This window comes from Juglans microcarpa x Juglans regia, chromosome 2D (genome assembly GCF_004785595.1).
Source record: "Juglans microcarpa x Juglans regia isolate MS1-56 chromosome 2D, Jm3101_v1.0, whole genome shotgun sequence".
Classification (NCBI taxonomy): Eukaryota; Viridiplantae; Streptophyta; class Magnoliopsida; order Fagales; family Juglandaceae; genus Juglans; species Juglans microcarpa x Juglans regia.
Window position 1 is genome coordinate 3652911 of NC_054596.1, and position 11204 is coordinate 3664114.

The 11204-nt window shown below is 37.2% G+C and overlaps 1 protein-coding gene across 1 annotated transcript in view; it reads left to right on the forward strand.

The window, feature by feature from the left end:
- Positions 1-6906, forward strand: part of LOC121250780 (nuclear pore complex protein GP210) — a 29219-nt gene extending 22313 nt beyond the window's left edge. The window contains 11 exon segments of the mRNA XM_041149992.1: positions 68-284; positions 655-709; positions 1199-1290; positions 1920-1980; positions 2121-2314; positions 2317-2447; positions 4335-4375; positions 4476-4639; positions 4759-4858; positions 4959-5128; positions 5972-6906. Of these exon segments, the coding sequence (XP_041005926.1) occupies positions 68-284; positions 655-709; positions 1199-1290; positions 1920-1980; positions 2121-2314; positions 2317-2447; positions 4335-4375; positions 4476-4639; positions 4759-4858; positions 4959-5128; positions 5972-6481 (1735 nt within the window). The 3' untranslated portion in view covers positions 6482-6906.
- The last annotated feature ends 4298 nt before the right edge of the window (positions 6907-11204 follow it).

Here is an 11204-nt window from a genome sequence, read left to right on the forward strand (position 1 = left end):
CTTTGGCTGCATATCTAGTGAATTATTTTTCATCTGCAAAAATTATTTTCCATATGTGGGCTTGAAGGTATGCTAAGCCAAGGATGGATCTTGATACTGGGAGTACATATTGCCTCTTTTTCCCTTATTCACCGGAGCATTTGGTACACTCTATGCCAAAGTCAAAGGACATGAGACCAGATATATCTGTTTCCATAAATGCTTCAATGAGAGAAGCTAATCATGTTTCAGGATCTGCTTCTGCTCTTTTTATCGGAGGGTTTTCGGTATTGGAGATGGGGGAGGTAATGATATTGTCCTGGCTAGCATTTTAATCGGAAATAACAAAATATGAGAGTGAAATTTTGATTCACCACCTATCCCTTCAGATGACTTTTGCCCTTTCATGACTGTAACTTTGGTATTGGCTGGCAGGTTGCACGATTATGCCCTAGATAGTTGAAGTTGTTAGGAATATTTGAATCGTTTTAGGACTAAATTCGATATGCTCTATTTGAGGGCTGAAGAACTAATCTATAATATATGGCCCCTTCTTATTACCTATAAAAAAAATAATATATGGCCCCTGTAAACCGTATCATAAAGTTCTCTACCTATTCAATTTCACTAGTGTATGATGTTGAGTATCTTTTAATGTTTCAGAATTTGATGCAGTTGAATCTGACACCGGACTCGAACACGTCAATCATAACCATCTTGGGGAATACAGGTACACTGACAGACAGTTTGCCCTTGCTTCTTTTAGTAGCAGGTTTTGAACTTCATTGAACTCCTTTCACCACCTGAGCCGACTGGGCAATGAAGGTGGGAGTTGACACCATTTCTTTACTAGAAACGCTTAGAACTTTACTGCAAAAGCTAGCTAGCTAACACCTCCATTATTATTAAAATGGGATGCTCATTTTGGAATTACTACATGTATGGCATTTAAAGATACGATGTTGCTACTAGCCATTGAAACATGCTCTTTTTGGTGATATTGAACTTACAACTTTCAAAACTTAAACGCATAATAAGCTGGGGGCTTTTTGTGCACCTTTATATTGTTTTCTCAAGGGACCTAATGTGCCCTTCAACCTTCAACCGTGTTATGTGGGAGTTTCCTTGCTTGCCTTCTTTAGTGGTTGAGGTCAAACCCACCACCTGTTAACTGATATAAGTCCTCTGCTTACTTCATTGGTGGTTTGTCTCATTTTAGATGTTGAAATCCACTGGCACAAGCACGATCTGTTAATGATCAGACCCATCTTTAGTGAAGAATCTGGGATTGGTGGGCGTGCGCAATATGAGGTGAGCACTATGTCTCCATGTGTTCTCCATACTACTTCGAAGGTAAAACCCATCCTATGGAATAGAGCTCTTGGAACAAAATCAATTCTTATTAGGAGAGGAAATAAAAAAGATAATGTTAAATTTGAAATTGATGGAGTACCAGGCAGTTATCATCAATTTCTAAAGCTTCAGCCATTAGGAAATTTGCCAACAATTATACAGTAACTCTAACCCCCCGCCCCCTTTTTCTCTCTCGCACTGGCTTTCCCATTCAGAAATAAACACCGAGAACGAAACTGGAAGTCAATGGTCATTAACAGAAGACAGACTGAAACAAATGGGGGTTCTCAGGAGTCGAACACATTTCGTTAATTGAACTACTTTGATACACTGGTAGTGATCATCAATTTTCCAAAATTTTAACCTGTCAGGAAATGGACCAACACTGTGCATCAAACTCACAAACACTTAACTTCAACATGCAGAATCATGGATGATACCATCATTTCCGAAATTCCTGATTTCCAGCTGACTACTATCTAAGATAATAAATATAACTAGTGCACTGTTTCATCTGTAAAGCTGTATAGAATGTGACAAATTACTTCATACTCTAGATTGATCATCTTTCTTTTCCATGTCTTCAGATCAAATTGCTAAGAGACGAGAGATTCAAAGACAGAGTAACCATCACACTGCCAACCAATGGTGAGCCTCTACTTAGTCCTGAACCCGACACAACTTGCACTCCCTTCAGCAACTAAGAAAGCATGTACCTGAGAGAGACAGATAAGAAGATGCAGTATTAATAAGACCAAGCTTACATCCTTATCATGTCTGTTTTACAGGGCAGAGAGTGTTCATAGAGGTTGACTACGAACCCGTCCAAGGAGCGTCAGGAACTACAATGAATAAAACCCTTTGGGCAACTGTAGTTGGCTGCTTTGCCCTGTTGGTAGTGACTGTGGTCATCTTTATACGTTTCCTCGAGAGGCCCAACAGATCTCAATCATCTATTGCTGTTCCTGCTCCTCCAAGAACCCCAGGCCCGCGACCCCTGACCATAGCCGCCCAGCTGTCTTGGACGAGTCTCCTCGAACACCTCAGCCATTCGTTGACTACGTGAGAAGAACAATAGATGAAACTCCATACTACCGGCGAGATGGAAGGAGGAGGTTTAATCTACAGAATACATTATAGAATTATAACCTCATGGTCGGATTAGATCGGTTGTCTCTTACTCTTACCATCGGAAGATTATGTAAATTCATGTAGAATATGACATTTTGCCAATCAAAGTTGTGGAATCCGTTGATCCGCCTTCTCTTTTTTTGGAATTTTTTAAAGGAACCGATTAAGATATTCAAAATCAATGGTGAACGCTTGCTCTTTTACCTTTTTTGTTTGAACTCAACACATTAAAGTTGGCCAAACCAAACCCCCAACAACTAACAAAAAAAAAATGTGCACCGAGAAAGTAAAAAGAAACTGGAGATTCATTAGTTGAGGATGAAAATTGAAAAGAGAACGTTATCAAAACTCAGTAGAGATTTGAAGGATTATTCCATTTTCCTCGTAGTTTTGCCGTTTACAAGTTATTGTGGAACTCGATCAAAAAATACAAAAACAAAGGAGAAATTATATTTAGAGTAGTGTTACTATGTCTCCTCAATTTGCCCACTTGGTGTGCCTTCTAGTGCAAATTGTATTTTTCTTTTATTTTTTATTTTTTTCAAACATTTTTTAAACATGTTTAAAATTTTTAAAAAAATACTCATACACTAATAGTCAATTTCTTAACCATTAAAAAAATATATGAACGGTCAAAATAAAGAGATAGAGGTAAATTAAAGACAAAAAAAAAAAAAAAAAAAAGTGCACCGAGAAAGTAAAAAAGAAACCGGAGATTCATTAGTTGAGGATGAAAATTGAAAAGAGAACGTTATCAAAACTCAGTAGAGATTCAAAGGATTATTCCATTTTTCTTGTAGTTTTGCCGTTTACAAGTTATTGTGGAACTCGATCAAAAAATACAAAAACAAAGGAGAAATTATATTTAGAGTAGTGTTACTATATCTCCTCAATTTGCCCACTTGGTATGCCTTCTAGTGCAAATTGTATTTTTCTTTTATTTTTTATTTTTTTTAAATATTTTTTAAACATGTTTAAAATTTAAAAAAAAATACTTATACATTAATAGTCACTTTCTTAACCATTAAAAAAAAATTAAAAAAATATATGAACGGTCAAAATAAAGACATAGAGGTAAATTAAAGAGAGGTAGTAGCTTTATTCTTATATTTATGCCAATAATTACAAATAATTTTTTTTTTTTAATTGAATGCCCTGAGCCTATTGGATATCTTCTCAACGGTAAAATAGTAATGCACTTCGGACCCATTTGCTTTTTCTCTCTAGATGCATAAGTTCTCCTCTGTCTTTCTATTCTCCGGCCCATTTTCAGCCCAAACCATCATCAGAAGGACGATAACAGCCCAATAGGAAAAGTTGAGATGAGCCGCTTCAATGTTCAATGGTCCCAAGACCACAACGAACAACCCTTCTTTTCCAGTCGATCACGCTGCTTGAATGCCTTAAAACTAGGATTTTAGGGCTTTTCGGTCCGAAAACAACATCTAGGGCTCAACATTGTTTCTTCTTCTTGTTCCGAAACCCTCCATAGTATCATCCGTTTTGAATTCGGAGTCCTATGGACCCTCAAGCCAACGAAACTAGCTATGACAGAGAAACTGATGACGTAAAGACCTCCGGCCTCAGAGAAGAGGACGACAAGTCTCAACCTCATTCTGGTGACGGTGCCAGCGCCGGGTAACCCTCTCTCGCTTCGTTTATTTTCTTGTTAGTTTGAAAATTACAATAGTTAAATCCTGGAGAACTCAGCAGCTGACTCTGTAGGCTCGTTTATTTGGATTAAATAAAGGGAAAGTAAAAGACGGGAACATTTTCAAAATTGATAAAATTTACTGAAGATTATAATCCATGCAATGAATCATACAGATGATTGACCTATATTTTTGCATGCTTTGCGCGTAATTTTGCAGAAAAATTTTTATAGGTGGTTTAGCGCGAGAGACTACTGATGGTTAGTTCTTTGCAGTGTGCTGATTCCGTATGTTAATTGATTTTGGTTTCTGCGTGTATGAGCTTAATCTTTTCTGCTTTCGTTTAATTGTACTATGCAGCGCAGTTTGTCAAGCATTTTGGTAGATATGGTGAGATTATTGATTCTGTGATAATGAAGGACCGGAAGACAGGGCAACCCCGTGGATTCGGGTTTGTGACTTATGCAGACCCCTCTGTGGTTGATAAAGTCATTGAGGACGCTCATATTATTAATGGGAAACAAGTAGGGTTTGTGTTGCGTGCCAATATTGAGCTAGGTTTTCTCTAGTTTGAATAAGTTGTTGTCGTTTCAGTTGTTCACTTGGTTTACGGGTGTTTTGTGTGGTTTTGGGACCGGTATAGGTGGAAATTAAGCGGACTATTCCTAAAGGAGCTATTGGCTCTAAGGATTTCAAGACTAAGAAGATTTTTGTGGGGGGAATCCCTACAACCATGAATGAAGGTGATTTTTATTTGGTTTTATTTTCACCGTCTTCTGCGACATTAAGGGCTGTTCGCATGGTATTTGTCAATGGGGCTATATGTTTGTTATAAATGGGCAGATGAGTTCAGGGACTTCTTTACACAATTTGGAGAGGTCAAGGAACACCAGATCATGAGGGACCATTCTACCAGTCGATCTCGTGGCTTTGGATTTATTACTTTTGACGCAGACCAAGCTGTTGATGATCTCTTGTCCAGGGGTAACAGATTGGAAATGGCAGGAACTCAGGTCAGCTTAAAAGGCATTAATTAGTGTATTATTAATTTTTATTAAAGTGCAAGTTTTCGTTTAAATGGGCCTTAGATAGAGCTTGCTCAGAATTTCTTAACTTTTTCAGAGAGTTAATATATGGTTACATTGTCTGCTTGAAGGCAAAACTGAAATGTACATCCAAATATGGATGTTTCAAATTGTTAGTTGTTTGCCAAATCTGGTGGGTTTAAGTAGTCCTTTGATTAATTGATAATCACTTATTTGATTAATTGATTGTCACTTTTTTGATTAATTGATCATCACTTATTAGTCTATGTTTTGCTATATCTTCCGTCAAGACATCATGTACACATGGCTGCACAGTTCTTTTTGGGTATATGGCAAGCATGGTGCTTGGTGTAGAGTTCCGTAATTTTATAATTCTGCATTTTGAATTGATTCCCATGATGTCATTTTGGTAGGCATTTTGTTTGTTTTTTGATGTGATGGAAGGTTTTCAGTTCCCATAGAAATTTGCATTGCTGACGGCTTACATTTGTGCCTAGTTGTAGATTCAGCAATTGTTCTCATAAAATCCCACTGCTTTTTAATGTTGCTACCATTGAATGATGCACAAATTAATGGAGATTGCACACATAAAGATAAAAGAAGAGTGGGAAAAGAAATGGGGAAGGGGAAGAGGGCTTAAAACTAAAGTTGATCATTTTCTCCATCAATTAAATTCCATATGCATTGCTTCTAACCATATTAGTGAGGAATATTATAGGATTTTGTAACAGTTACACGTTCTTTTTTTCTAAATACAACCATCATCTATCACGAAGCACTGCAATTTAAGTCCTCAGCTCATTCTTGTAGGTGGAGATAAAAAAGGCAGAGCCAAAGAAGCCAAATCCACCACCTGCCCCATCCAAGCGTTATAATGATTCTCGGCCCACATTTGGTGGTGGGTTCCGGGATGGTTATGGTGGATTTGGAGAAGGTAGCTTTGGTGGTGGCTATAGGTCAGGTGGGCCCAATGGTGGCAGGGGAGGTGCTTATGGTGGGTACGGTGGAAGTGAATTCAGTGGTTATGGAGGATATGGTGTTGGTGGTATGGGTTCATATAGGGAAGAGCCCTACCTTGGATACTCGGGTCGTTATGGAGGAGGCTTTAGCAGAAGTTATGATCTAGGAGGTGGTTATGGTGGACCTGGTGAGGGTTATGGGGGATATGGTGGTGGCAGTACTGGTGCTACTGGTGGCTATGGGAGTAGCTATGATGGCAGCCTTGGCAGTGGATATGGAGGGGCCAGTGGCTCCTTCTATGGAAGCAGAGGGGGCTATGGTGGTGCAGGGAGTGGTCGATACCATCCTTATGCGAGATAGAATGTTGTACAAGGAAGAATTTTTAGGATTATAATAGTACCGGCAAATGTCAAGTTGTCGTGGTTTGTATCATTGAGCCTCAAGTTTGTTGATGTATGTTTTCTGAGATTCTTTTATTTTCTCAAGGAGGTGCTTGGTACTTTTTGTTGATCATTTGAATGTGTTGACCTGCTGCTGTACGAGGAGTACGAGATATGTGCTCTCTGGTTCTTGAAAGGTGACCTCAGACACAAGTGGCAAATTACTGTTATTGAACGCTCATTGTCTTTGGTAATCAATTCTTCTAACCTGAGGAAGCACTCAAAATACTAGGGCTCTATTTGCTGTATCATCTAATTTCAGCATGGATACAGGTGATTGGAACTATCCATTTATGGTCCTTGACGTCCACTCTTTGAAATATGTGTTATGCTGGTTTTATTGAATTCACAACCCAGTACTTTTGGGCATGATTGATTGTGTTAGATTTCAACCCCGACTGCATGAGCACTGTAAATGGAAATGTAACAAATCTCAACCATTGTTAATTACACAATATTGTCGAAGAAAGCCTTGGCCCTGATTATTGCCTCTCGAATCATTTCTCACGCTGAAGAGAATATGCTCGTGCCACATGAAGAACATTTGGGGCAGAATCCGAACTAAGCCCAGGTAATTTATGGCAAACAAGGGACTGGAAATGAGGGCTGCGTTTGGATGTTAAATTGAGTTCAGATGAGTTGAGTTCTTTATGAATAGTAGTGAGTTAAGTAGTAGACGGAGTTATGTGGGGTTATTTAAATTGAGTTTAAAGTGTATTTGGATGTTAAAATGAGTTTAATACTTTTTATAAAAAATTAAAAAATGTTGTTAGTCTCACTATAAAGATGTTTTAAGTTGAAAAAAGTTGTGGGTCTTATGTGTAAAAAGGTTTTGAGTTGGGATGAGTTTAGTAATTTGAGAATTTGATATTTGGATGTTAGACTCAGTTTAAAGTTAGACTGAATTTAATTGAGCTCATCCGTATTTGGTTGTCAAACGCAGCACATGGGGGACATGGGCACAAAGATGCATGCGTTTTTCGGCAGTAGAACTTCCCAACAAATATCTTGGATATTGTTGAATTAGCAGCGGTCCATTTGCTGTTTTCAAATATCATATAGGGGTCGATGTATTTGTCGTGTCTGGGCTTGTTGGATGGCTTGTAAGTGAGCACTATCTCATAAATTCAACAAAATTTAGATTTAACCCTTCTATCATATATGTATGTCTACTCATCATAGTTTTTCTTTTTCTTTTTCTTTTTCTTTTTCTTTTTGGATACAAGGGAGTGGGGGGTTTTAAATCCAGATTTTCTATTTGGAAAACCAGGTCATATGTTATTAAGCCATCAGGCTCTTGACAATAGTTTCTTAGATAATTAAAGGGTGAGAAATAAAAGAGAATATAAGTACAAGAATAAAATATAGAGTAGATTGATATCTAGTAAGACATTTAGGAGCAAAATCAATAATCACATGGGTAGTATCTCAAGTTGGCCAGTTATCACATGCCAAAAATAGGCAAAACGGTATTGGAATCAGAGTTACATTACATATAAACGAAACAAAGAAAAGGGGATTTGGAACTACTTCATGAAATCTGGTTTAAAAATATATATATATTTCATGCAGCTAATTAGTGTGATGAAGACGCATGCATCGGTTGGTCAATTTACAAAGAGGCCAGTTGGTGCTCGTCTTCAACGCACCTGTTGCCGGCATGCTAAACTATAATAGAACTCTAAAGGCGAAAGAGAAAGAGGATTGAGAAAGGTCAAGCAAATATTCCTTTCATCCATGTGAGCTGCCATCGCTGGCGACTGGGGTCATGATCCAAGAGACACGGAGATAGTGAAATTATTGAAGACAGCATGTATGATGGATCATGTATGATGGACAAGGATATATATACATATATATACAGAAAATCTTATGAAATCCTTCTAAGAATATGCATCATGCGGGCATTAATATACGTCGGTTCCTTCTTTCAAACTTAAGGCATCGAATCCTCTTATTCAGCTGTAAATTTCAGAGATCCAACATGCAGAGAACTATTAGCAGTTGACCTCCGTGTCAAGTTTTTATGTGCACCCAACCAAAACTTTTGATGTTCTTTCTATCTGTCATGTCATCATTGCTGCTACTCGTGTTGATTCATTCATGGGTAGGCCCAGCATAACTTGTGAATTTAGAAACAGCTAGACAAAATGTTTGGATCAGGGTATCGATGTTAAACAGCTTCTGTATCCATCTCTCCTTCACCTTTGTTTTTATTGCATGAGATCCTTTGCAATTTGTAGAGACTGTATATATATAAACAATACAAGGCCAAGCCTATACTATTTCAGCTGTAAATCATCGACACCAGCTTGTATGGCAAGGGCAAGTCTGAACCAGGCGAGAATTAAGAACAATCTTGATGTCTATTTTCTCAATAAATTTTCCATACGCATTTCAAGCTAGAGCTGGCTTCCCATCACTACACTGTACAGGGACCACCCTCTTAAACTGTATGATCTTAATGCTATAGTTGTAACAGCTTTTCATGTGCAATGAAAGGTAATTAATGACTTTAATGTATCGCTTTTAGGTGTCAACTTTCATGGGTATTACCATTTTCACCTACTAATTTCCTGTACCATCATCTGTTTCACATGATATGTTTTCATTTAGTGTATTTAGTTATTAGATCAGCCACTACCCACCACCTCCAAACCTACCCCGTTTTTCTCTACCAATTTTTGTGTTAAAACAAAGCCACTATCTATCTTTACAGAGATTCAAACCATCGTAAAAGTATTCAATTTTTTTTAAAATAATATTAGATACAATTATAAATTATATAAATATGACATACTCTTTTTAAAAAATTATTTTTTAATATAAATTTTATACATAATATTTATACCTTCTATAATTATAAATATAATTTTAAAAGAGATACGTCAAAACTTTGGTCAAAGAGACTAGAAATTTGGTCACGGTTGCTGAACATTGATCCAAGAGGACAGGAACGAAGAAGTACAGAGACTACAAAAGTGGTCAATGATAGTTGGAGGCAGGGGAATAATAGGCTACATTGCACGTGATTAGCTGATTGGGTGACATTTGCCACCTCAACTCGGGACATCCCATGTCTAATTTCCACCTAATATTGGAATTTTGGACCTGTAAATTCAATGCGTTTATCTTTTCCTTCAAGAACCCTCTTGTATCCGTCCGATCGGGAATTCATCCGAAGGTCAATGTTGGGCAAATTATGTGGGACCCCACACCTTAATGAGTCAGTATTTTGGGAGGAGTGACCCCACCCTCATTGAGGACTACTCAACTACCGTATTCCCCTTCCTGCCTACCGTCTGCACTACATGCAGTGGTCCCTCCTCCTCTAACACCAAGTGGTGTAGGGCCCGCTAGAGTGGCATCCTGGCCCCACATGTTTGGGTGCTCGTTTAGGAAAAATAAACATTAACCTTAGCTCGCTCAAGGGCGTAGGATAGTATCATGCGCCGAGCATGACAGCCGTCCACGTGCTTCTGGCCAGGTTCACGTGTGTGCATGTGACACTCTTCCTCGGCCCGCGAATGGGGTCGATGGTTTTTGTGCGGTTACTTAAAACCCCATGTGATTACTATTAATGTCATTAATTTACCAACGGAATTTACGAATAAACGACGCAAAAACTTGTAAAATTCCACGTTGTCCTCCGTGAATTTCGTCGCTCTTCAAGCCCATGAAAAAAAGTGCCAGCATGGCAGTTGATGGTGTTGTCCTTCAATGGAGTTTCGTGGATGCCTCTGAAAAACTGCCCTTTTTCTCTTAACTGAGAAAAGAGAGGAGTCTTTCTACCCTTTGTCCAGACATTGAATTTTGACCACTGCAGAAACGGGGAAACGGGTTTAAGCATTGGTCTAGTTGTCTAGTTAAAATTAAGTCTAAATTTTAATTAAAAATTAAGGTTAAAGTCAAAGTCATTGAATAAACTAGTTGATAGGAGTTATCTTAAAATTAAAATAATAATATAATATTATATATTTTAATAATAACTTTTTTTATTTCCTAATGTTTATTGTATTTTACAATGTAAAAGGAAAACATAATTCACAACACAACACATACATAATTCTTAATTTTTATTATTGATTATTTGAAAATAAAATACGAGTTGATGGATATACAGTATCTCTCCAAATTTGGAAAAGACTTTAAAATTACTATAACTCAAAACTTAAGCTACATGTTTTTTATGAGTGCAATGCAAGTCATTTTGACAAAAGTTATCTATATTTTAGACTTTACTAGCATTTGTCCAATAACAGTGTTCAAAGAGCATAACTTGACAAACCCCAAACAATTGTAATTTTAACCATTAACAAACATAGAAAGCATTAATGTAAAGATAGACAAACAAATTGTGTAATCTTTTTAACCCTCCATGTTTTTTTCTTTGAGATCGCTGCTATTATGTTGGGGACTCTGTTTTTTTTTGCAGTCAAATCTTGTCTTGACTTAAAAAGAAGGTGTTTGACATGAAAATATTATTAGCAATTGTTTCATAGCCCATTACTGTAAGTGATGGATGAAGTGATTTAATATATTTTAATATATATATATATATATATATATATATATACACACACAAAATGAAAGACCTATATGATAAAAAAGAAAAAAAAAAAAAAAGCTATATGTTGATGATA